The sequence below is a fragment of the Cadophora gregata genome, assembly GCF_030347475.1.
Source record: "Cadophora gregata isolate MNR1 chromosome Unknown scaffold_2, whole genome shotgun sequence".
Taxonomy (NCBI): Eukaryota; Fungi; Ascomycota; class Leotiomycetes; order Helotiales; family Ploettnerulaceae; genus Cadophora; species Cadophora gregata.
Window position 1 is genome coordinate 1,064,619 of NW_026695925.1, and position 24,741 is coordinate 1,089,359.

The 24,741-nt window shown below is 49.2% G+C and overlaps 7 protein-coding genes across 7 annotated transcripts; 3 read left to right on the forward strand and 4 right to left on the reverse strand.

Annotated features, from left to right (window-relative positions):
- Window positions 1-1,849: 1,849 nt before the first annotated feature.
- On the reverse strand, window positions 1,850-8,091 carry ONS95_007652 (uncharacterized protein). Its single transcript, XM_058501169.1, has 3 exons — window positions 6,082-8,091; window positions 2,749-6,030; window positions 1,850-2,235 (listed from the first exon to the last, which is right to left on the reverse strand). Exons 1-2 carry the CDS (start codon window positions 8,058-8,060, stop codon window positions 4,332-4,334), a joined length of 3,678 nt encoding a protein of 1,225 aa, XP_058362486.1. The 5' UTR covers window positions 8,061-8,091; the 3' UTR covers window positions 1,850-2,235; window positions 2,749-4,331.
- Window positions 8,092-8,233: 142 nt separating this feature from the next.
- ONS95_007653 (uncharacterized protein) lies at window positions 8,234-9,260 on the forward strand (the record flags this gene model as incomplete). The annotated part of the gene is made up of 2 exons (XM_058501170.1): window positions 8,234-9,121; window positions 9,179-9,260. Exons 1-2 carry the CDS (start codon window positions 8,940-8,942, stop codon window positions 9,258-9,260), a joined length of 264 nt encoding a protein of 87 aa, XP_058362487.1. The 5' UTR covers window positions 8,234-8,939.
- Window positions 8,234-10,689, reverse strand: ONS95_007654 (uncharacterized protein). Its single transcript, XM_058501171.1, has 6 exons — window positions 10,545-10,689; window positions 10,249-10,490; window positions 9,771-10,193; window positions 9,623-9,723; window positions 9,520-9,568; window positions 8,234-9,475 (listed from the first exon to the last, which is right to left on the reverse strand). Exons 1-6 carry the CDS (start codon window positions 10,604-10,606, stop codon window positions 9,399-9,401), a joined length of 954 nt encoding a protein of 317 aa, XP_058362488.1. The 5' UTR covers window positions 10,607-10,689; the 3' UTR covers window positions 8,234-9,398.
- Window positions 10,690-10,757: 68 nt separating this feature from the next.
- Window positions 10,758-13,999, forward strand: ONS95_007655 (uncharacterized protein). Its single transcript, XM_058501172.1, has 2 exons — window positions 10,758-10,974; window positions 11,024-13,999. The coding sequence occupies exons 1-2, from the start codon at window positions 10,958-10,960 to the stop codon at window positions 13,872-13,874; spliced, it is 2,868 nt and encodes a 955-aa protein (XP_058362489.1). The 5' UTR covers window positions 10,758-10,957; the 3' UTR covers window positions 13,875-13,999.
- A 2,349-nt stretch (window positions 14,000-16,348) lies between these two features.
- ONS95_007656 (uncharacterized protein) lies at window positions 16,349-18,061 on the reverse strand (the record flags this gene model as incomplete). Its single annotated transcript, XM_058501173.1, has 4 exons — window positions 16,349-17,530; window positions 17,582-17,643; window positions 17,750-17,926; window positions 17,974-18,061. 4 exons carry the CDS (start codon window positions 18,059-18,061, stop codon window positions 16,349-16,351), a joined length of 1,509 nt encoding a protein of 502 aa, XP_058362490.1.
- Window positions 18,062-21,365: 3,304 nt separating this feature from the next.
- On the reverse strand, window positions 21,366-21,857 carry ONS95_007657 (uncharacterized protein; the record flags this gene model as incomplete). Its single annotated transcript, XM_058501174.1, has 1 exon — window positions 21,366-21,857. One exon carries the CDS (start codon window positions 21,855-21,857, stop codon window positions 21,366-21,368), a length of 492 nt encoding a protein of 163 aa, XP_058362491.1.
- A 2,098-nt stretch (window positions 21,858-23,955) lies between these two features.
- Window positions 23,956-24,323, forward strand: ONS95_007658 (uncharacterized protein; the record flags this gene model as incomplete). The annotated part of the gene is made up of 2 exons (XM_058501175.1): window positions 23,956-24,031; window positions 24,100-24,323. 2 exons carry the CDS (start codon window positions 23,956-23,958, stop codon window positions 24,321-24,323), a joined length of 300 nt encoding a protein of 99 aa, XP_058362492.1.
- Between the last annotated feature and the right edge of the window lie 418 nt (window positions 24,324-24,741).

Sequence of the window (24,741 nt, forward strand, 5' to 3'; positions counted from 1 at the left end):
GTGCCATATTCAAAACCCACTCTAACGGCCACTAGACGTCTATCTTGGTCTGTTGAAACTCGGCCAAAAATGAAATTACAGTACGAAACCCACCTGTCAACCCCACCATTACCTCGTCTTCTAATGGCAAACCCAGACATCGGGCATTGCAGCATCGCTGATCGTTACCCCAAACCCACACACACGTCGCCGACCACGGACAAGGTGAGAGCCTGCAAAGCCCTAGACGCTAGATCTCGTGACAAGAGGAAAACCCGTGGACGAGGTATGACAAGGGTCCTGGTCGAAATGACGGCAATGTTCTCCGCCCTGGAGACACATGAAACGCAGCCCTGTCGAAAAAAAAAACATTGAGGGAAGTGACGGAGATGTTGACGGAGCAGTAAAGGGGTAGTGAGTGCTTGGCATGATGAATGTTCTGGTCAACGTTGCATTGCAAAAGAGTACCGCTCCTCGCCTCGGGTATTAGGACGTGGAGTGAGTGACTGAGGCGAGACAAGATGATGAAATTGACTGCCAATCAGCTCGAAAAGAGGGGTCCAAACCGAGGTGAGCTCGGTGAGGTAGACCAACGCGAGGCCGTTCATCGAGGCATAGAATTAATCAATCGGATCTGCCGTGTGAAACGGGCAACAATCATGTGAGTACAAAGTATAAAGTGCTTGGAGACGATGAGAGTGTGGAGACGGAGTATATCTCCCTACTCTACTATGCTTTGGTAGGCTTCTTCCATGCCACTATGATTCCAAGCTCAAGTAGGATGTATCGAAGCGTGCATGCAACTTGTTCTCCCCCAGGAGCGCAGCCAGCTGAGTTGGTGTGGGAAAGTCCAACTGTGACGATGGATAACATCATCGTCAAGCACCACGGCCGGGATTAAACTGCTCTTGATACAGAATCGGGCAGGACAAGGCGCAAGCTTCGAAGGCTTCTCTCCAATCCGCTCCTGATGAAATCTCTCCATCCGAGCTTCCTCTCCAATCGCAGCCATCCATCCTTGCACATCGTCCACAGCGACAAGCGTTCAGGGACCTCCGCCGCGAAGCCCTAGTGATGACTTACGGAGGTAAGGTAAGGGAAGGTAAGTAAATTTACTTTAAACTTCATAACACTCGGCTGTAAGTGGTGGCTGATAGTGCTGGACTTCCCATGAAATAAATTTTGCCTGCAGGACTGATTCTGCAAGATGAAGCCACGGCGACAAGCATTACGGCCATCTCTGTCTCCTCACTGGGTGTATTTTCAGGGTCCAAAAGCAGGATGCGCTCAGGGGTGCGGGATGATGCTTTAATGACACCGTTTTATGGCGAGGAGCCAATGAAGGATGGCGAACACATCGAAATGTAATGTGTAATGTGCATCGTCGTCGAGGTGAGCGGCTGTGGTGCACTGGTGGGTGACGCAATGAGGTCGGTGGCGCCTGCAGCCAAGAATTATCGGCAGGGGTGGGCGATCGTGAAGCGAAGTGAGGTGAGGTGAAGTGAGTTTCTGGTGAAAGGCGGACGGCTTGACCCGGTGCTGTTGTGGGTGGAGTTTTGTGGTGCGATGCGCATGGAGCGTGCTCAATTTGCTCAGGTAAAATGGAACTTGAAATAGGTAGGCTCAGGCTCGGTAGGGTAGGATACCCGAGGGCAGAGGCAAAGGCAGAACAAGAACAGAAAATACGGAACACCACTACTACTACTGTACGAGTACCTACAACCTGGGAAGGAAGCGCTACTCGTCTCGATGCGGAAGCCACTTGAAGTTGAAGCACCTTAGAGCCTACCTAGTACCTACCTAGGTAACACTCTGGAAATGACGCACAATACAAGCCAGCCGAACTCAATGATCCCACATCTAATTACATTCTCTAGGTGTCTAGCACTAGTACTAGTGGAGTGGGTAGGTAGATGTGAGTAAAATGCCTAAAGCAGTTTGCCTACCTAGGTAGACTTCCATGAATGCTTCGTTGTTCGCCTGTAACGTGACCATCAGGGGATCAGCATCTGTGTTCGCTAGATACACCCTCATCCAGATACCGTAGCTGTGAAACCGTACATTTCCCATACAACAAGGCGTACCGCAGATATCCCACCCGTCGGAATTCCCAGAACCCTGGGAATGTAGATAGATTGATTGATCTGCGTCAAACGTGCTCCGATAGGACCGTGTCTGCCGTTAGAATTGGGGCTGTTGATTCCTCGAGCGACACATTCCGAAAAATGGGGATTTGTCTGCCCTGGTTCTGCTCACCTGTGTTTCATCAGTATGGAGAATTCCCATTTCGAATATGACAAGTTAATGGGTGCTCCAAAGGCTCGCTTGGGCTTCAACCCTCTCCCGTATTTGCGAGCAACCCATTCGAGACTCCGAGAGAGAAAGAGAAATGAAAGAAAACACCCTGTGGGTGGCCAAGTATTTTCTGAAACGTTCTTTCAGCGAGCTGCCTTTTAGGAGTCAAGATTCGATATCCAAGGTAAGCATTTCGAAGTCTTGGGATCTTGGGCACATGGACTCTGCGGACTTTTATGGGTTCCAAGAAAGGTATGTCCCACTGGACTCGGCTTCGAACTTCCTCCGGGGCAAGCAGAGTAAGCTCAAGCTATTGAAGTTTAGGGAAGGACAACAACGCTCTACTTCGTAGCAGCAGGCTTTGACGTAATGAGGCAGGAATAACCTGACCATAGTTGCGCGCAATGAGTGAACATGAAGGGAACGTGACATAGCGATAGACTTGCCAGATGTGAAATGAGAATGTATACGCACGTTTTTAACAGATTGGTGCATCATGGGAATGCAGAAATCTAGATCATCTCATTCTCGTTTCCATTCCAACAATTTAGATTCAGCAGCAGCATTGCTAGTGAGATGCAACGTACACAAAGGCCACGCAGTGCATCGTTCCTCTGCATTTGGAAATGAGCCAGAAATCTCACCCTCCTTCATCGATACCTCGGCCTTCCGACCTCGATGTCGTAAAATTATGAGCACCCAATGGTTGGTCAGATTGATAGGTGTTGTTTCTATACTATCATGGTGCACAGTCGTGGGGAGGGCGAGGTCGCACGACAGTGTGACCTGTGCCTTGGCAGCATTTGTTGGGACGGGCTGGACCTTCCACTCACTCGTATAGTGATTCGGAGAGATACAAAGAGTTCGCCGACTTTGTGTAGACGCGGAAGGAACCTTTCAACGTTGCCCGAAGCCCTCGAGACAGATTCGGAAGACTTTGTTGACATGCTGTTAGCGAGTGATCGCCCTTGCATTTCTCTGTTGGGACTGGTCGGTAATTTAAGGCTAGCCGGTAGATAGCACAGCAGATGCCAAAGGTGGGTAGGAGATATCTCTGTCGGGTTCAGAAGATGGGAGCTCTGAGGCACCGTGTCACCATATTCTATTCATGAGTTTACCACCTTGCTGCGCGTAACTCGGACCTTCGTTGCGGTTGAAGACATTCAGACCCCAAAGACTTGGGTCTTGTGTTCTCCGTGAACCTTTTAGTAGGGCGAGTTGTACACCACCGAGGACAATGCAACAATCCCGAGCTGAACCCCGCTCTAGAACGCAGGAGAAGGAATATACATCAAGGAGCAGTATGGTACCGAGTGTCCATATCCTTAGTTGCGCTCAACGGGAATGAAGCGGACTCATTCTGCGGAAATCATAGTATTCCTCTAATACACATGACAAAAAGTCCGTTCTGAAGCAAATACATATATTATTCTGTTCGGATAGATCATGGGACATGTTGGTAGCGAAAGATGCGGGATCCACCGCATGAATCCAGTGAGCCTTCATTTTAGGTAAATGCAGGTACCACAGGCTGTATGATGGTTGAACGAGGGATGGCTTTTCCAAGACTGAAATAAAAACCTCTCGTACAACTAGAAGAACAAGGAAAACAAACCTCTCCAATTCTGCATTTATTGATACTGGAGCCAAGATAATCACACTCTACGATGATGTTCTTCGCGTCCAGTTCGACTTGACTGCGGCAGATAGACCATTTCCAAAAGTTGAGTGTACATTGGTATCAAGGTCACGCCGGGGCAGCAAACCACCTGGGGGTGGCGGCTTTTGGTGTTACCTTGATGTAGAAATCAGCGATAGGGATTGTCGCAAAAAATACTTGGGGACAAATTTGCACAATTTGAAATGGCGAGAGTGGACACGGTTGACAACTCACAGCTACTTTAAAATACGTTCACATGAAGTACCTGGGATGCTTCAGTAAATGTCTGCATAGGATACTTTGACTCTGATCACCTCCTCTACCTGCTTTCTGCCCACATTATACACTGGTCCTAACTTACACCCAGGAACGCCATTGCATGCTTAAAATCCCAAACTCAAATAACAATCGCCAACTCTGGTCTATGCATCTTCTCGTCGTCCAGATTTGGATAATATGGTACCATCGCATCGGCAACCTGTACATATGTTGATCGGTAGATCTTCCAGTACGGTTCGCGAACCTTTCGTGCTGGATGCATCAAACCAGCGTAAATGTAATTCATAACGATGCCTGGGCCAACTGCCATTCTAATTGCCTCGATCGCCTCAATTATACGGTCGATAACGTGGGGACTAGTTTCGAAAAGATTGGGCCATAGAAGATTAAGGAGGTGGACCATAGCATCCTCGCATCCAAGACCGACGACTCCTAGGGCGCAGCTCTTGACTACTGCAGCAGCAGTTTGTCGATGGACTTGATCCCGGTCAATAAGGGCATCCTCAAGCAAAGGGGTGACAGCATAAACGTAGTCCTTTGCCATTTCTCCGATATACTCGAAGAGGAAAGAAAGTGACTTCAAGACACCGTTTTGGACGTTTAATTCGGGCACTCGGTATTCGTTCATCAATGCTGGAAGAACAGTGAAAGGTGCGCATGTTTCGGCAACGATACCAATAGCAACGGCCGTGCAGACGCGGGATTGACGTTCTTGAACTCGTAGATTGTTGAGAAGTGTAGCCAGGACATCCTGAGGTCCAATTGCTTTAGCAATGAAGCCGAAAGTGTTGTTAGCTGCTCGACGGATACCCTTCTTATGAGCCTTGAGCATATCAAGCAACTCGAAACAAATTCTCATCCACTCTCTTGCATTAACACTCTCTGGTCCACGGTCTGCAATACGTCCAACCAAGTCCACGCAATTCTCTTGACATTTTTCGTGTCTGTTTCGAAGAATGGGTGTCAAACGGGGAAGGAGGTCCTTGATTGGAGGTTGCATTTGGTTTATCCCAACGGACGAGACAATGGATCGTAATGCACCAAGAATGGATCCGAGGACTTCAGGATATTCTTCACCGAGATATTCGTAAAGGACAACGCCCAGCTTGGCCATCAAAGCGTCCTCGCCACACTGCTTCATGACCATCGCAACCCGGGAAATGAGATCGGCTGCTTGTTGTCTGACAGTCGCAGATTTGTTATTCAGACGCCAGAGAATAGTGCTGACGATTTGTGGAAGGTAAGGCTTGCACCGAGTCCCAAGGGCATTGACCACAGTTCCGAAACCATTCAACATAACAATGTCCTCCACGCTTTGCTCCTGGAACGAGTGTAGTATACCGTCGATAAGCCGTTCCTCCAATCGTTCTCCAATATCTGCCGCCCCCAAGCTTGCGACAACTTTCTCAATTGTTTCCACAGTCATCTTCCGGTAAGCCTCACTTTCATCCTTGAGGTTGTTCACAATCCTCTCAACGATTTCACTAACGCCAACTTTCTGGCCTAAGTCGACGGTAGTTTCCACGACTTGACGGTAATTGCGCTTGTCCATGGCCATTCGACGAACCCAAAAGCACTTGAAAAACTCGTCCAGAAGATTCTCCTTCAAATATCCTGCTGTGACACCATCTGTGCTTGCACACTGAGAGACTACCTTGAGCACAACTTTCTTCATCTCCTCATCAGGAGAGGAGAATTCTCGTAATAGGATCTCCAAAATCTGGCCCGTGTAGTAGTTGGCAAATTCTTCATCCATGAGAGGTATAATGTACCCAACTGCTTTCAAGAAACCGGCTAGGCCTCGGCCTCGTTGTCGCCTGTAAAATAGTTAGTGTCCAGTATTCTGACAGATGATAAAAGATACTTACCGTGCCCCAGTCCATAACGGATGCAAAATGTCCTCAAAGCTTTCAATACCATAAGGGCTGGCTGCTTCAGCAAGTGCTGCAATAGCCAAACTCGTGACGGTTCGCACTTTGGTCTGATCGTCGTTCAAACATCCACCAATGCAATCAACAAGTCCCTTCAGATGAGGGAGAACAGCACAACCCATGAGAATGGGGATTTGCTGAACAATCTTCACTCCCGTATGCCTGGCTTGCCATGATTTCTTGCTTCGACAGACTGCCCGCAGGAACGGGAGAAGGGCTGGGATGCCAAGAGCTGAGGCGACAACCGCAAACGCTCTTGCCGTAGTGTTTCGCACGTACTCATCAACGTGATCAATATCTGGACGCATTGTACTAATCATGTGTGCAAGTCCAGCAGCTTTACTCAGGTTGGAGATGATTTCTCGGCCTTCTACTCTGGCATAATAATCCTGATCGATGAGCAAAGGCTCGATGACGACCAAAATCTTGTGCACATAGGGCCGAACAAGCTCATCGAGCTTGTAGAGCACTCGATCGATAACCTTGACAAGCAAATGTCTTTCTTGATCTTCGAGGGTCTTCTCCATGAGCAAAGGCAGAATTTGGTTGAAGAGTGGACCGGCGCCGAATTGGCGGGCGTTGTCCGTTAGTTGACGGAGAGCTGTTTTTCGCATCGGCGGGGTGCCGTTCTTGACCTTCAGTAGTAATCTCATGATCTTTCTCTCTTTCAACTCTTCTACGCTCATCGTGTTCTCGTCACTTCCGTCCGTGAGTTTCCCAAAATAAGCCATGTCCTCGGCCTTGAAGAATTGCAAGTCACCCACTCCAGGAATTTCATTTGGAAGCTGCTTTCCACTAGTTCTTGCACTGTCTGGATCCTGCATCATGAAGCCTCCAAACCCCCCAGACCCACCGGCTGCAACGGGTGTAGCCATGAGCTTTTGTGCTGCAGTCCTGATAGGGGCATATCCAGGTGGAGGTTCGAGGATCTTGTATCCTTCGCTCGGAAGCATCAAGTCCAATTCCTCGTCTGACAGCCAGGCATTACGCATTGATATGTCAGTTCCGAAAGCACTGGGCATGACAGGGCCTCCCATCTGCGACGGGTGCATTGGAGTCACAAGTCCTTGGTTGCCAATTGGCGTTGCTGCCGGTGCTTGATCCCAGCGGGATCTTCTTCTCGGAGTGTCGTCCACAGCCACACCTCCGATACTTGGGGTTTGATCCCATCTTGAGCGCTTAGCTTTTGTCTCAGTAGGTTGGGCAGCAGGATCCGTAGAATCCGAAGTAACGTCCCATCGTTGTTTTCTCTTTCGACTGACGGCTACCTCTGTCGAGCCTGAATCCTTGTTTTCTTTGTCGCTAAGTGAACTTGTGGCATCTGCCAGCGAAGCCTTGTGATGAACCACGTCCCCGTTGGCCGCCTTCTCTTCGATGGCTCTTTGAACCCGTTCCTCTTCTCTCTCCAGGTCTCTTCGTGCCATAACATCACGGTAACTATCCCCATCGTCTGCTGCTCCTGCTTGGCGATTCGCTGCGAAAGGGTCGGCTCTCGTTGGAGTGAGGACTCGGTTGAAGCGTTTCTTCTGATAATCGGTCTCACGATCAGCGATACGTGCACTCTTCTCTCTTCCCAAGAGAATGTCCTCCTCTTCGACCCCGTTGCCGTGAGCGAACTCATTCATCTGATCCTTCGAAGCTGTGTACTGTCCCACTAGCCGCCTGCTAGTGTCCTCCTCCATCTCCGTATCGTCATCTCCATCTGTAACGGCAATAGATGTGTTGTAGCCTGCAAACTTGTCGCCTCCATCACGTTCGTAAAGGGTGGTATCGAAGCTATCCGTCAGGGAGGCCTTGGTGGAGACATCAGTTCGCTGATTAGAAGGATCAAATGTCTTTGACCCCTTCTTACCAGCAGAAGCGGCATTCCGCTCAGCCTGAAGCTTCCTAATCGTGACGAAGTCGGCGTCAGACATATTGACTTGCGATCAGTTGAAGCTGTATGAGGCGTCGTTGTCCTGACTAGACGCGGTTTGATGGAGGTTAATTTTTGAGGCTGCAGCTAGCCTCATTAGGACTAGCCTGTTCATGTATCACGTGGACTTAGAGGAGAGTGAGAATGTTCATTCTGGCTCGTGTGCTTGGAGATCAATAATAAGTTCAGGGAGATACAATCTTCAGACACGTCTCCATTCCTGATGGGCATGCGAACAACTGTTGGTATGTTGAGTGCTTTCCAGCTTTTGTTACCTACTCCGAATGGTGTTTGGGGCATTAAGGAAGGTAGGTAGTAAGGAGACCAATGGCTTGCTCCAAGCGGAACACCTCTTCTCCAGGGTAAGAAAAGGGGCATAATCAATTAAAACCTCCTTTCATAACCTGTGCCCATGGACAAGCAATTCTCCTGCGGCTCTCTTCCAGTTGCGATAGATTCGATTATGCGAGTGCTGGCCATCATTAGTTGGTGCCAAGTAACTACGCCTCGAGGGATTGCCACTTGCGCCACCCTCTGGTCGAGACAGCCTCGGAAACAGCCTCGACTTTCGTAAAATACCAAGAAACTACTACAAGCCTCTCTCGGCAGGCAGAATCAAGTGGCTTGAGGAGCATTGTTGTATATAACTTCAGATAACTCAGCGTAACGGAGCATTCTCAACGTCCATCCATATCGAGGCAGTAGAACATCTTGAATAATTCCCCTTGCCCTTCGAAGTCGTATCGTTATCGACATACCGCATCACACACTTCCTGCTGCCACATCTCATCCAGAATCAACTACGAAGGGCCCGTTGACAGCGTCGCCCTCGGCAATCTTCTATACTACGCTCTCTTAGATCCACCAAAATCTGCCTGCCATGCCCAATTCGTGGAAGGAGAAACTTGGCTTCAAGCCAGCAGCCGTCGAACCACCTGTAAAGCTCACGCCGGAAGAGGAAAGGGCAGAGAAGAAACGAGAACGAAAAGAGAGAATGGCGAAGGCTCAAAAAGAGCAGGAGAAAAAGGACAAGAAGTTGCAAAAGAGAATCGATCACGCCAAGTAAGTTCCTGATCATATTTTACTGGTGTAGAGTGCAATTTGATTGACATGTCGCAGTTCTTCAGCAGGGGTCTACACCCAATTTTACAAAAGGGAGAACGGAGATGTCAGTTGGTGGAAACTGTTCCTGTATTCCTAGTAGTTTTGTTTGTGCGCATGTTCTTGGAGTTGTACATGGAATGATACCACGGTCTGATAAGCTTGGGATTTGGAGTATGCGTGAAGGATGTAACAAGAGGATTTTTTTAATGGGCTCCCAAATGGATCAATTGGCCAATCATCCCTGCTTGAATGTTCTTCCACTTGCCGTCTTTCTCTCCTTTTCCTCATTCTCTGGGCGTGCTCTACGTAAGACTTTCCCGGTTAGCTGTAATCCTACCTCACAGGGACGAACTTACCTTGCAAGAAATCAGCTGTTCGTCTGCGCATTCGCGAATGGATGTAGGCCTAAAACACGTTAGCATTGGGCTGCTTAGCTTTATACAAGGAGCTAGTACGTACCTTGGAGGCTTTGATGTGATAATGGAAGTAATCTCGGAAGGTTTGAATGTGTGAAATCACTTCATCCCGACGTTGGCGAGTCAGGTGTCTTGGGAAGAGGACTTCAAAGCATCAGCGAATATACACTTCATCCGGTAGCTTTACTCACCAAAAGTAACATAGCCAATCTCTCCATTCCCGGAATCTTTCACACCTGGAACCCCTTGAAGCTCCAATGGAGGATCGGTTCGAAATAGAACTTGAGGAGCATTCTGTATTGCCCTTCTCCGCGCATCAACGAATTCCTGAATGAAGACCTTGCCAAAGACTCTGTCCGTTTCCTCTCTGAATATGGTACTGAAGATCACTGTAACTCGGTCGTGGCTAGCCTTGATGAAGATTGCTTCCTCATCCCGATAGTGGATAGCCATGACATCCCCGCCTTCTCGAACTCCTTGCGGTGCCTCTTCTGAAGTAAACTTGGATGCCTCCTCTGCTAGCTTGTGATGCTCATCAAAAGCATGCTCGAACGGTGCTGCCATTGCGTTTCGTTTCATTAAAGACACTCTTCGAATCAAATCGTCTCTGGCTTCTATAGGGGGCACTATTGTTAGCCAAATACCTAGAACAGTAACGCACTGCCTCACCTTTCTCTTCTGGAAGATTGTCCAAGTCTACTTGCACAGAGAAATTGTAGCCACTTTCCGGTGCAATCACATACGGGCCATATTCGCGTTCCAGCACCTGCTGTGCGCCGTACTTCAACAGTTCACCATAGCACCTGACCTGTATAGACACAACGATTTTGGACTTTGCCTCCGGCGTAGAGATGTGGAAAGTGACACCGTCGAAATCCGAGACTGTCTGGTCAATGTTGACTGGGGCAGCACTATAAATGAATCAGTTGGAGGGGTTGGAATGAAGCTCAACCAAGCTGGCTTACCCTGAGAATCGTTCTGTAAGCACTGATTGAATCAGGACGTTCTGGTAGTCGAGGAGAAGCATTGTGGGCACCTTTCGAGGAGCTGTTGTCCTTGGATCTAACGCTTCTACTTTGAGGCTGCGTCGAAGTGCTTCGTCGAGCGCTGGCGCTGGGTTGGGGTGGGCTGGGCAGGCTGACGTGGGGCAGAATTCCAGCTAGCCACTTAGAGCCGTTCCACGATCTACGTATCTCTGCTTATCTGCAGCACTAACAGAGCCCTGCAAGAAAATCGAAAAGCTTCGAAAAAAGTTCTGGACATCAACAGACAAGCAGCTTTTGTGCCAGGTACAAGTAAGCCCTGCCAGTTGTGGTTAACTTTTACCTGCGAACGCAGTCTTATTCCAGTCTCACTCCTGTATCTGCAGAATGTAAAGATGGTCAAATCATACCTGTAGGATATCTCTATTAACCTGCTTGGAAACCTCTGTTAACATATTAAGGAAATATGAGCATACCAGAACCTTCGGGCTTGTCAACTCGAGTACATCAAACATTGTCTGGTCCGAGTCATCGCGGAGTACTGGAATAGCAATCGCTGCTGCGAATGAGGAGGTTCTGTGCTGGGACATCAAGAAGGGCGAGCTATTAAGTAGATGGGCGGACAAGGACTGCAGGTCGCAAGTCACTGCCATTGCTCAAAGCCAGGTTGACAAGGATATCTTTGCTGTGGGACATGAGAATGGCAGTATAAGACTCTGGGATTCGAAAATTGCCGCACTTATAGTCAGCTTCAATGGGCACCGATCAGCAATCACACGTCTGGCATTCGACAAGTCCGGAACGAGGCTAGCAAGTGGCTCCAAGGATACAGATGTGGTACTATGGGACTTGGTAGCGGAGGTAGGACTTTTTAAATTGAGAGGCCATAAGGATCAGATTACAGGACTTCAATTTCTCCATCCCGAAGCACGAGAGGCTGTTGATGAGAATGGAGAATTAGCTGTAACTGGTCTCGGAGAGTTGGAAGGCTTCCTCCTGACCACTGGAAAAGATGCTCTCATAAAGCTCTGGGATATTACCTCTCGCCATTGCATCGAGACGCATACGGCGCAGTCAAATGGAGAATGTTGGGCCTTGGGGGTATCTCCAGACGGGGCAGGATGTATCACTGCTGGCAATGATGGGGAACTGACTGTTTGGTCCATCGATACTCATGGCCTGTCTGAACTTTCAAGAGGCACCAACGAAGTTGCAGACAAACATTTTCTGAAGAGCAGAGGCGTGCTTCATGGCCAGGGCAAAGACAAGGCGCTAGAAGTCAGCTTCCACCCTAGACATGACTATTTTGCTGTACACGGGCCAGAAAGGGCTGTGGAGGTGTGGAGGATGCGATCAGAGGACGAAGTTAAGAAAGTTCTGACACGGAAGCGAAAGAGAAGGCGTGAAAAGCTGGCCTCGATGGGAGACAAGCCGGACATGGACGAGACCACGGACGAGATTAGGGATATCTCAAGTGCTGAAATCACGGACATATTCGTTTCATACGTTGTTGTCAGAACCGGAGGTAAAGTACGATCCATCGACTGGATCAAAACGAAGGGTTCAAAACCTGTGCAGTTTTTGGCAGCAACAACAAATAATCAGCTGGAAGTCTACTCAATTCCCATGAAAGAGAAAATCAAGAAGTCGAAGACCGATGAGATGCCAGACTATACCAGGTCATTGGCAGTGGAACTACCAGGCCACCGAGCAGATATCCGATCCTTGTCCCTCAGCTCGGATGACAGAATGCTTGCATCCGCCTCCAATGGCGGCCTGAAGATATGGAACGTACGTACAAGGACATGTATCCGGACTTTCGAGTGTGGCTATGCTCTATGTTGTGCTTTTTTGCCAGGAGATAAGATTGTGGTTATCGGCACCAAGTCTGGGGAGTTGGAATTATTTGATATTGCATCTGCCTCCAAGCTCGACAAGGTAGACGCACATGAAGGCGCTGTATGGTCATTACATGTACATCCAGATGGCAGATCACTTGTTTCTGGAAGCGCGGACAAGACAGCAAAATTCTGGAGTTTTGAAGTTATCCAAGAGGAAATCCCTGGGACGAAACGGACAACGCCTCGGCTCAAGCTTTCCCACACACGAACACTAAAAGTCTCCGATGATATCCTCAGCATACGTTTCTCCCCAGATGCTCGGCTGCTTGCAGTCGCTCTATTAGATAACACCGTTAAGGTCTTCTTCGTGGACTCTTTGAAGCTGTTCTTGAACCTATATGGTCACAAGCTACCAGTTCTTAGCATGGATATCTCCTTCGATAGCAAACTCATTGTTACATGTTCTGCCGATAAGAATGTTCGACTATGGGGACTCGAGTTTGGAGATTGCCACAAGGCATTCTTTGCCCATCAAGACAGTATTCTCCAAGTTGCCTTCGTGCCACATAACCAGGATGGCAACGGACACCACTTTTTCAGCAGTAGCAAGGATAAGATGATCAGGTATTGGGATGGTGACAAGTTTGAGCAGATTCAGAGGCTTGATGGTCACCACGGCGAGATATGGGCACTGGCTGTTAGCAAAACTGGGAACTTCCTTGTTAGCGCAAGTCATGACAAAAGTATTCGAGTTTGGGAACAGACTGATGAGCAAATATTCTTGGAGGAGGAGAAGGAGAAGGAGCTGGAAGAGCTCTACGAGAACACCCTCTTGACATCACTTGAGCCAGAAAAAGACAACGAAGACGATGCGGAGTTTGGAGACGTGGAGAAACAAACAAGTGAAACTCTCACGGCAGGTGAGAAGATCGCTGAAGCCTTAGAACTTGGAATGGTCGATCTGGCTGTGATCAAGGAATGGGAAGAAGCCAAAATCTTACAACCCAGCATTGCGCCGCCGTCCCGAAATATTCTGTATACTGCACTTGGAGGAATTAGCGCCGAACAGCATGTACTGCAAGTCCTACAGAGCATCAAAGCAGCAGCTCTCCACGATGCATTGCTGGTATTACCATTTTCCAAACTGCCCAGTCTGTTTACCTTCATCCACATTTTCTCCACGAGGTCGATGAACATACACTTGACCTGCCGCATACACCTATTCATGCTGAGGACGCATCATCGACAGATAGTTGCGAGCAAGACAATGCGGCCGGTTTTGGAGGAGATCAGGGTGAATTTACGACGGGCATTAAAGAGGCAGAAGGATGAAATGGGATTCAACCTTGCTGCTTTGCGAGTGATTGGATCTCAGATGGAGCAAAAGGGAGTTAAGAGTTATGTTGATGAAGATACCTGGGAAAACGAGACAGAGGGAAAGAAAAAGCGTGGGTTTGTACAAATAGCATAGACAGTCAGAACTGGAGCATCTTAGGAAGTCGGGCGAGTCAATGAGATTGTATCTATTCATAATGACCGGAGTTGGAGTTGCTTCCAAGCATCTACCTTTAGTGGTGATTTATTACTGATTGGGTGACATATGTCCTCAGAGCGCTTTTGTGTGTGCAGGTTCTGCTGCTGTGCTCATAATCCCGAAGATGTTGAGGTTAGATCAATCAACAGTGCTTTTAGCGCCTGCTTGGGTTTTATAGGTTTGTACGTACTCCCCAGATCTAACCCTGGGACTTACTCCGATGCTGAGGGTATCATATGCACGTCTCTTAATGCCCTGTCTCTGCGTCTGTCGTGTTGTGTTTACTTGCAGAAGCTTGGTGAGCACATGCAATTGCTCTCCCTAGCAGCGAACAGTGAGACAACAACCTCCGAGGTCTTTTGACTAGATATCAAGCCTTTCCATCAGCTCAGACCGAGGAGCTCAAAACATGCATCTGCCTAGGCAGGCCATTATTGAACCAATTATTCCCTTGCTAAACCCCTGGGAATGCAGGAGAGAGAAAACGGTGTGGGTGGAGTATCCCCGTGGCCGCGTCGCATTTTGCTGTCATTTCTTTCATAATCAAATTCGGAATATCCCATGTTCCTTGTGCAAGTCCGCTGAAGTAGTCGATATGGAAGGATCCAGTCTCAAAGGAGTACAAGATGTTGAATAATGTTCGGATGTAAGCTTTGTTATTTACCAAAGGCATATATTGTTCCGCACTCAGCAGGTTTAACCAGGATCTTCATTCTACAACACTTCGGGCAATGTTTTGGGAGTACTTACTGCCTCATAAGTTTAAATCGGAGAAAATCTGTAGGCACAAACCTTGGTGCCAAGGTTCAATTTGGGTATGCTAAATAGGATGGAAGTCCCAGAAATGAGCTATGCCAAGAAACCTATCATGACACAACATAGATGAAGACCAGTCTGTCTGGCCCAAGGACCCATCATTCATACCAAGTTTACAGATGCAGTTCTCCTGAGAACTTGTGGGTTTCACTAGCCCCCAACCCTCATGCAATGTCCAACCGACCATACAAATGCAACGAAAGGTACTCTGATTGTACCGTGCTTTGCCTCAAAAGGAACATTCAATTTGAGTCTCCCATCTGGGACATCTGGGATGAGCAATTTTTCTCTTGCAGCTCCATATGTTTTGGTCGCGGCGATGTACAGGAAGCTTGCCAATTTGATCACAGGGTTCATAGAACAACCTGAACATATCAAGCGCGAGAAGGAGTGTGATACTGAACCGCGATTGGTGAATGTAAAGCCAGGCTAAAAGAAAGAAGCTACTCTCAGAGACGGAAACAATACTTCAACGATTGGCAGATGCGATTACCAGTAACAACTCACGGTAATGGCCCATTAGTGTGGATGCTTTCACCTTCATTCAAATCGAGGTCCTGCCAGCATCCATCTTCCCCTCCTAAACTGGTCAAATGATTAATCCCAGCGACGACGTTGTGCCGAAGTTCTGTCCCACGCCTGTGATAGCACGGCACTGCACTGCATTGCATCGCATTGCAGCCAGCAGGAGTGGCCTGTGTAGCAAACAGACTATTACAGGGTCGACGTGAATTTCTCTCCTTGCTCCTTAGGTACGGTACGGCCGTGATCCGAGTCCCGCCGAACAACCCAGCACCTCCTCGTCTCTCCTATCCAAAAGTGAAAATCCAACAGAAGGGTCTGCTTGATGCTGGGGTCAGATTCACATGGTGATTGACACAAGGGTTGCTTTTTGGGAAGAATCCTGATGGCTTGATGTTGGACATGGCACGTTCCGCTTCGGCTCGTTGCCTCGGGCCGGATTCCAACCCCAGAAAGTTTCTGTACAGTACCCCGCGGTTGGAGGTTAGCGTTGTGCTAAATTGCGAATGGGTGAGTGACGAGGGCTTCTGTGGAATAATAGCAAGAATTTCTCTGAAGTTGCTTTTTGCGGTGCAGTTCAATGTTAGACAGCATGCAGCCTTGGTGTGGTCGGATCAGCGACAAGGAAGAATGTCTAGATGCAGATGCAGTTTTTGGTCCCGATGTGCGAATTTTCAAGCTCGTTTATGAGCAATGCCCCGAATTACACCACCCCCCTTTCATAGATACAATGACCCTCGCAGTCCATCGCAAGGCGGCTGCCCTCTGTCCGCCTTGGTTTTCTCGTCCATATACATGCACATGTCACCATATGTTGGATACCACAAGCCTTTCCCAGGCTCGGCTCGGCAACCACTCTCCAACCCAGTTCGATCTATCCCAACCTTTTTCATCATGACCGAGTTGCTTGCTAAAACATGCCGCTTCATTATGCCCAACCCCTCCTATCCAGCCATGCACCAGGCGCCCATCCCCAAGATATCGTACGGGAAGTAAGAAACTGTGATATAAACAATGTGAAAACGCTGAAACGCAGGAAATTTAAATATCAGATTGTTGCACGTGGGTGCTTCTTAGATCTTATTCATCGATAACGGGTCCATGCCGGGATACTGGTAGGGTCTAGGACTTGTAGTGGGAGATCTGTCCAAACCGTCCTTTGCTGTAGGCGGTTTTGGGTTTGAGAAAGAGCGGGTGTCAGGTTTGTAGCGGGCTTCTCGTCCGAAGTAGTCTGGTGTCTCTCGCCCACTCTTTGCCGCTGGAGGCGATAAAGGTGTAATAGGATACGAGACCAAAGCTTCAGGCGTCTTGCCAGTATCTCGGTCTCGACTAAGCATCTCGTAGGAGCTCGGGTCTTTGAAAGCGCGAACATCTGCGCTGACGAACTCGTGATTGGGCTTCACTTTACCCATCACCATCTCATACCATCCAGTAAACATTGAGAAGCGACCGAGGAAAAGCAGAGACCAGATCCCGTTCAGCGATAGCAATACAAGAACCGCCATCACTGTCGGCTCGTTGATCACCAGATTGCTGGCGAGGTTGAGACATGCGTTCTTGTCGCCCCCAGTCTGAACCAAACATCCCAACCACCCGATAGCCTTGGTTGGGTTCTTGAGTGTGCTCGCCTCGAGATCGTCCATGAAGACAAACACGACAGCGAAGAAGACAACGTCCGCGATGATAAGCAGTACGATTGCAATTCCTCTCCACTGAAGTTCGAGGACCCGACGGACTCGACGGAGAGCCTGTCGGGGCGATATGGTTCCCCGAACACTGTTGTTGAATGACCTGATGCCGGAGCTGTTCGTTGTCGTTGAGTCATCTCTAAGAGAAGCGAGGTAGACTTTGATGCAGTATCCGAATGTCCCAAATTGAATGATGACGGTGACAGCTGCGAAAACCAGTAAAGGAATCCAGAATGCCGCCAGACTGTTCTTGTGATTGATATGGCAGGTATCTCCAAATCGGAACGATACTCCACTGAAAATCAATGCTAATGTCAAACCGATGGCTGGAATACCCCAACCTGCAGCAAGTGCTCCCCACATGAAAGACTTTCCAATTACTATCTGCCAACAGATCTGAAGATGGAGTGCCAGAGCTCTGAGGAAAATCCACATGACAGCACACCACCCTCCAGCAAGCAACATTGCACCCGAAACTGCGCACGTTGCACTACTATCCATGTCGTGTGGAGTAATGGCGTCAAAGCATTGTTCTGGCTTTGCTCCTAATGGGATAATGAACCCCAACTATAGTGCATTGGTCAGCAATATCAAGCAGGAGTATCGAGCTTCGCTTACCTGCATGATGATAATTGCTACCGCTAAGCAAACAGAGAGGTAATGGCGATGGGTTTTCTCGACTAAGATGAGGTCAGCAGTGCCTAATTTGAGATATCTAAGAACCAGAGCAAGGCAAGAAAAATCTCGAGACGAAAGGGGTAAGAGATGGGCTCTCGCAGTACCCACCTGGAAGAAAAGCAAAGGAGAGAATCAGGAACATAGAGCAAACCATTCCCGCAACGTTTAACCAACTTGCCGAATGAGTGATGGCGTCGAAATTGTCTGCGTATAGCCATTGTGTCTGCGGACAAGGCAAACAGCATGAAGGTCCTAAGATCGCTGAACAGAATCTTCCCTCGACAACTGGTAAGTGTTAGCCCTCAAGCCATGAAAGTGAGAAAGCAACTCACAAGCACCCGCTCCAGGGAAGAGATCTTCTTGTAGGAACGGTGCTGGGCAAAGACCCTGCCCTGGGAGTCTCGTCGTATTCAATGCCATTATCAATCCAGGTGCACAGAATGGCACAACCCCGTCTTCCTTTCCTTTCCAAAATAGGAAGAACCGCCTTCCAAGTTATACAGCGACTCCGAATTCCGGTACGCGTGGGATTGGCAGTGTTCGCCAGATAGAAGACGATGGATCCAAGCAATCAATCCAAGCCAAGTCAAGCAATACACTTTGGGACAGGAATGCTCTGGGCTTGTTCCGAAGGTCTCGTCCAGATAGTCTGGTAGGAAGGGTTCGGGAAGTTGAGTTTATGCAGCCATTGGTACCGTACCTCGTCACTGAGAGAAGGGAGTGTGTACTTGAGTAAGGTACTAAGTCCGTCGTGTATACGTATGATGGCCGCAAGTACAGTGGGAAAGCCAGAAAAGAATCACGAGGAAGGAAGGCGATCTATAGGACGGGGAGAGTGAGATAATAAATGACAGTTGCAGCACCACAGACATGCATAGGGTAAGAAATAATGCTGGGGAAGAGGAGAGACTGGACTGGGAAGACCGGGCAGGGAGGGGCGGAACGGGATCTTTTGTTTTGCGGTGGGTCGACCAGGACGAGGAGGAGGCAGAGCAGGAGAAGGTGAAGAAGAAGGAGAAGGGCAGCGGCAGAAGGGCAAGGGGATAGTGCATGGGCATGGGCATGGGCATGGGCATGAAGAGCAGGGATGGAGACGATGGCAAAACCCCCAGGAGGCCCTCATCCACGAAAGAAGAGGGGACCCGGGATCCCTTCTCAAGTTCTCCTTGATGGCTGGCATCTTGGGATGAATATTATTGGGAGAGCGACGGCGAGGTTTGGGCCAGTAGTAGTGGGCTTCGGAGTTGGGGCAGAATCGAGGATACTGTGAGTAACTAACTACCTTAATCAGCTAAGGCCCGGGCTGGGTTAGCGGAGGGGAAGATGCCATTTAGCGTGGAATCGCATCAATCCACCACTGATGGGAGTCCACTTAGGTTCACTCCAGTGGCCGGGAGTGGAGTGAGAACTGTCTGCCCTGCCCTGCCATACCCTGCCATGCCATACCATGCCATGCCATGCCTCCCGGTTAGGTCCCAATCCAATTGTGCCTGTGCCTGTGCCTGTGCCTGTGCCTGTGCCTGTGCCTGTGCCTGTGCCTGTGCCTGTGCCTTTCTGGGGTGGGTGCAGGTGTGTGGGCCCGGTGGGGTCAAGGTTAGCCTTCAGGGCAGCGATCGGGATCCATGTCCACTGTCCACTGTCCACTACTACTGTCCAGTGCGTGGAGCGGAGTGGATGGGATGTGGTGGGGCAGTGTCAGGTCTGGGTCTGGGTCGGGGAGTCCAGGGCCAGGGCAAGGAACCCCCAGGCCAGGACCCAGGACCCAGGACCCGTCAGGCACACGCGTGTGTTGTGTGAAGGGGACGCAGGGAGCCGAGGGGAGATGGAGATGGAGATGGAGATGGACTTGCAGGCCCAGGGCATACAAGAAAGTAAATTTACTTTGCAGTACTGTGTGATATATATATATATATATATATATATATCAATATATATATATACTTCTAGCTTCATCCAGCATCTGAAAAGACGGCACATAAGGAAGAGAAGGCAGCGGACTTCTTGGCGGGAGTTGCTCATGCGCGCTTTATGGGACCACGATGGGGCTGCCGTTGGCTGCAGCCTTGTGCAAAGTGCTTACCGATAGTACTCAAGACCAAAGAACATTAACGAGCCGGGTTGCTGCTGAGAGTAAGGATAGGTAAAGTGTCTCCTGGTTCGAGACGGACAATCGGTCTCCTCATCACTACGTGCGGAGTTATGAGCTGTTACCTAGCCTAACAAGACTGGGCGAGAAAAGAAGAAAAGTGGAGGTATCTCGTCCAACAGAGTATTCAAAGTTACTGTACCAGAAGGCAGAAGCTATCAAAACCTTAACCTTGACCTGTGGAGAAGCTGAGTCCAGACTGTGTGTATCAGTGGATCCGGTGGTTATCTCGCGGTGAAGCTACCTATTGTTTTGGCGATCTACCCCTGAAATCAAGCAGGAGGGGATAGGCATGATAGTTAGAAGAACCTTCGTAAGTCCGAGTAGGGAGAGCGAGTGCTGAGTTGTTGTTCACAAAGCAGGGCTCCTTGGAGGCCAGAGGATTTTGTTATACTGAATACTGACGAGGCGAAACATATGCGCCGAACTTCAGTAGGCCATGCCTTAACTTCGCCTATTGGGAGATTTGGTGTCTCTATTCCGTTTCTCCTTGCGACTCGTACTGTACCTCTTTTGCCACTCAGGCTCGGAGAATATTCCGAGGAGTCGGTACACAGACTCGGCCATCTTCGACACCGTTATGAGCTTAGCAGCCTGTGTCTATGCAACTACGGGATGGCTGAAACTCTATGCAGTTGTGATGCAGGAGGTGATTGTCGGATACCATTGGCGTCAGGTTTGGTCTGGTTTTGCATCTCTTCGTCGTTGTTCTCTCTTCCCCTTCCCCTCTCCAACGTAGATAGGTAGTCGCGTGCTCCGGCAAATCGACATGCATCATGCTTTCATTCATGCGAGCACAACGTTGGAGTTAGCGCACCACAGCTGAGCCAAAAGCTAAGCTCAATTGACTTTAACCACTCGGTAGGTTGACCTGAAATGTGAAATGCGAAATGTGAAATGTGAAATGCTCGGCAAAGGCTTCGTCACCATCGTGGTGGGTGAGTGGGTTGTGAGTTGGTCACAACAAGAGCGCGTGCAGCGCAGCGCAGTGCAGTGCAGTGCAGTGCTGTGCTGACACGGCAAGGAGCGCAAGAAAGAGCGAAGAGGGGCCGACAAAAGCCTTCGTCCTGCGTCTCTTCAATCTTGGCTCAAACGCGCCTAGAATCACGACTTCGCCCTGCCTGAATCGCATAGCTCTGATACCTACTACTGTACCAATTGACAACCTTATCCGCTTTGATGCTTCCATCGTTCGTTCGTTCGTTCGTTCGTTCGTTCGTTCGTTCGTCCATCAGGTCCCGAAAGAAGGTCGTGCAGCGTGCCGCAAGGTCAGGCTGCTCTGGGCTTCTAGCCGCTTCGACGCATGGAAGATGTCACAGAACGATTCAAGACAGCCGGCTAGCACATCCGCTATCCACGAGACTCCACGACCACCTGGAGTACCTACCTAGGTAGTTGAGGGAGGAACTGAGGTCTGGAGATGTGCGAGTACTCCTACCAGTTGCTGGCATGTTACCGAATAAGATTCGCGTTCTAAGCGCAGAAATCCACCCACGTGTGAGTATGCAGGAACAACAGAAAGTCTTGCTGTTGCGAATCTTATTAGCCAGCAGGCCAGCAAGCAGCCTTTCGGGTATTTCACGGCCTCATTGTCACACAGAACTGTTGATTATTGGCGAGGCTGACCCAGAGCCAAGAGCCTGTCATTTGTTGACCCGCACGAAGCAAGCAATTTGGATAATAAGAAAAAGCACACCTTTTGCTGCATGTACGCTGTTTGGGATGCTCAGACGATGTGCCATTGTCTGCAGCCTCAATGAGAATGTTCACTCTGGAGTGCATCACAAAATCAAAACCTTCATCAGGAGGCAACAAATATGCACTTGTATTGCGATACTTCCGGTTATAAACTTTGATGCATTGGTCGCGCTTCAAAGTTTTAGAGAAAACTCTCATACGGAGGTATGTTGTCGTTTTGAGTTTTCTGGTCATCTCTCTTGATTTCTCGACCTGCCGCGGCAGGCAGGCGTCGCAGGTTACAGGCCAATCTGAAGAAAGTCTCATCCCAAAGGTACGCTGATCCTGCTCAGCTGTTGGACACTTCAATAAACCAGAAGACCTATCAGACATCAGGATGAACAATGATAGTGATACAGCATAGGAGCACGTGCAGACGCTGGACTTAATTACCTACCTAGGTAGACTTCACAGAGCTGGTGTCACATTTTGAGATCGTTGTCGATCAAACGTTGAAGTGATCGCTGGCGATCACTTTGGATTCGGCTATATGTGCCCATACAGTACTGTAAAATCAATTCTCCGAGACCATGTATAGGCGAAAGTCTAAATCGTCGCTGAGTACCTACATACAGAATTCTGATTAACTAGAGTTGCCTTAAGTCGCAGAGCTAAACAGTTCTGTTCAGGCAAGGCTGGTTCATTATCATCTTCCTCCTCTCTTCGAAAGGAGACGAGGATTATTTTACTTTTGCGATCCATAACTAGTATTGGATATGTTATGTTCGCAAAACTGCACCAACCAGCGTTCTGGAGCAAGTCATTCACTGCCTTCCGTACGATTTTGATTTTAGCTGTGGATGTCTTCTAACCCTCGGAGGTTAAAAGAGAATATATCCAGCTTTCGGCTTGGTCACAGAGGTTGCCCTATGGTCGGGCCTGGAAATCCTGAAGGACTGAGACGGCTATGGCCAGCAGTTCGCACTTCGCAATGCAAAGGAGAACCTGGGATGCCGTTCTCCCAAGGGGGTGTTGTCACAGAACTGCATCCATGTTTCATCGTGAGGAACCGAATTGTTCTTCTTGAGTGGTCTAATAGTTTAAGAACTTTCGACGACTATTGGGCGAGGTTGAAACAGACACATATCTTGACTGTTGCGAGCTGCACCACTACTACCGACAAAATAATAATTCGCCCGCCCAAAGACAGTTTGGGTTGCCGGAAGCTGCAACAACATTGATATCTTCGGGAAAGATCCTCCTGTTGGGGACTCTGAGGCACGGCCGAAAACCCACGCACAGACATGGTCCCACCCGCCTCGTGAATGACGATGACGATGACGATGTCCGGAGCATGTCCCCGAAGGGGAATTACCCGATATGGCCATTATCAAGTCCTCCCCCTCCCTACCCTACCGTGTCTCAGCTCCCCAGATGAATAATATCCTCAAACCTCCGGGCCAGGGCAGAGGCAGGTGTGGAAACACTTTTGTTTCTTTCGGACTCTCAGGCGTCCCTCCTGCGGTCGCCCATCGTAATGATCCTACGAACAGAACTTCGCGGAGATCGAGAGCGTTGCAACGATCCAGGAGACTGCAGTGTTCTACTGTAGCTGGACTGCCGAAGTGGAGGCGGCCTGTGCAAGTGCTCCGCTACAGACCATCACGGCCATCAGGACCATCACCTCACTCCCACTCCGCAGCAAACCTCTCCTCTGTAGGGGAAGGGCGAGGTGCATCCGGCCCCTCTTGCACTCTCGTCTCCAATTCTTCAACGCAGCAAATCCACATTATTGTTGCCGATTGAAAGATGTCTTGGCAGGGCTGCAGCTAATTTTCGAAATAAATTGGCACTGTAAGTAAGCTGTAAGCTGACCCTCACCCGTAGCCCAGGGTGGGATGGGCCATTCTGAGCTCACGTCTAGATCGCGTGGCAAGTTTGGCTTGCAGGGACCGAGTATCAGGATCCCGAGTAGTACTGTACTGTACTGTAGTGAGGTGAGGCAAGGTCCGTTCCCTCTGATGTGCAATAATACGTTTCCACGGCAGCGTCACACCCTACCAAGAAAGTAAAGTAAAGTAAAATAATATAGTCAAAAAATCGTTGGGAGACTTTGCGCAAAGACGCGATGGCACGTTTTGACCGAAGCTGACTGACACCTGCACCTGTCGTGCTTTTACCCAAGCGAACGATGTGTTTACTCAGGCTTTGCTTTATTTGCGGCAGCACTCTGCATACCCGCGCCGTCCACCCATGGATTCTTTCGCGGAGTCGTACCTGTCAAAGAGACTTGGCCGAACCGTGTGTGTGATGGTGATGGCGCCGTCAAGCTGCACGAACACCTAACCTAATAAAGAATATCAGCTCCAGAAATGCACAAGACCCAAGCCGTCCTCGTTTATCGAAGCCACGTTCCCATCCTGGTTTGACGTTTCAAGCGTCACTCAGTGCCTGAAGGCGGCACATCTTCTAGAAGCTCAAGCTCCAATATATGGAGGTAGTCGACCAGATTCGCAATTGTCTAGGAGCGTCCGATGCAGAATCTCGACGTGCGTGCGAAAGCCAAGGTAATTAATTGCATGAAGATCGAGTGCATCAAGGTTATCACCGGTATCTCTATGCTAATTTGCTAAAGCTCTCCTAGATTGGGTTCGGTTGCCATCGAGGATATTGCTGCAGCATTATTCCGGTGCGTCCACCACACTTCACAATACCGTTCCTCCATATAGTCTGCAACCTCCCAAGGAAATTATCAGCAGGGACGGGGAAACACTGCACACAGCCTCGCACGTAGAGCGACCGAGACGGCGGGCTTTCAATCAACCTCTCCACGCTCATAATGCTTTCCCCAGCATTTAATATTCCTCGATGGAGAGAACTCACACAGTACGTTCATCACGGCTTTCCCCGGGATCGTCGGCGAGCATAAGCCAAGATGCGGTCCGATATCCCCAGCGAGTCCTTCTGCAAATTTCTGCAGCATAACATGGTCTTCGAAGGCCCCGCAAACACCCTCTCGACGCTGACCTTATGGGCCTCATCTTGTGATATTATGGCTGTTATTACGTTTCCAGGCGAGTGTGCATGCATCTCTGCAGCGCTTCTCAGAGGAGATCGTCTGATCTTGCCTTGTATTGGCTTGCACTTGATGACCACCCTTGAATCCATCTGGCCGGTTCATACACGTGCCGATTTCTGACCAGGACATCCCTCAGTTAGAAGCAGTTTGAAGATCTTTCTTCGCATTAGTACTCTAGCTTCTCCTCCGGTAAGCTTT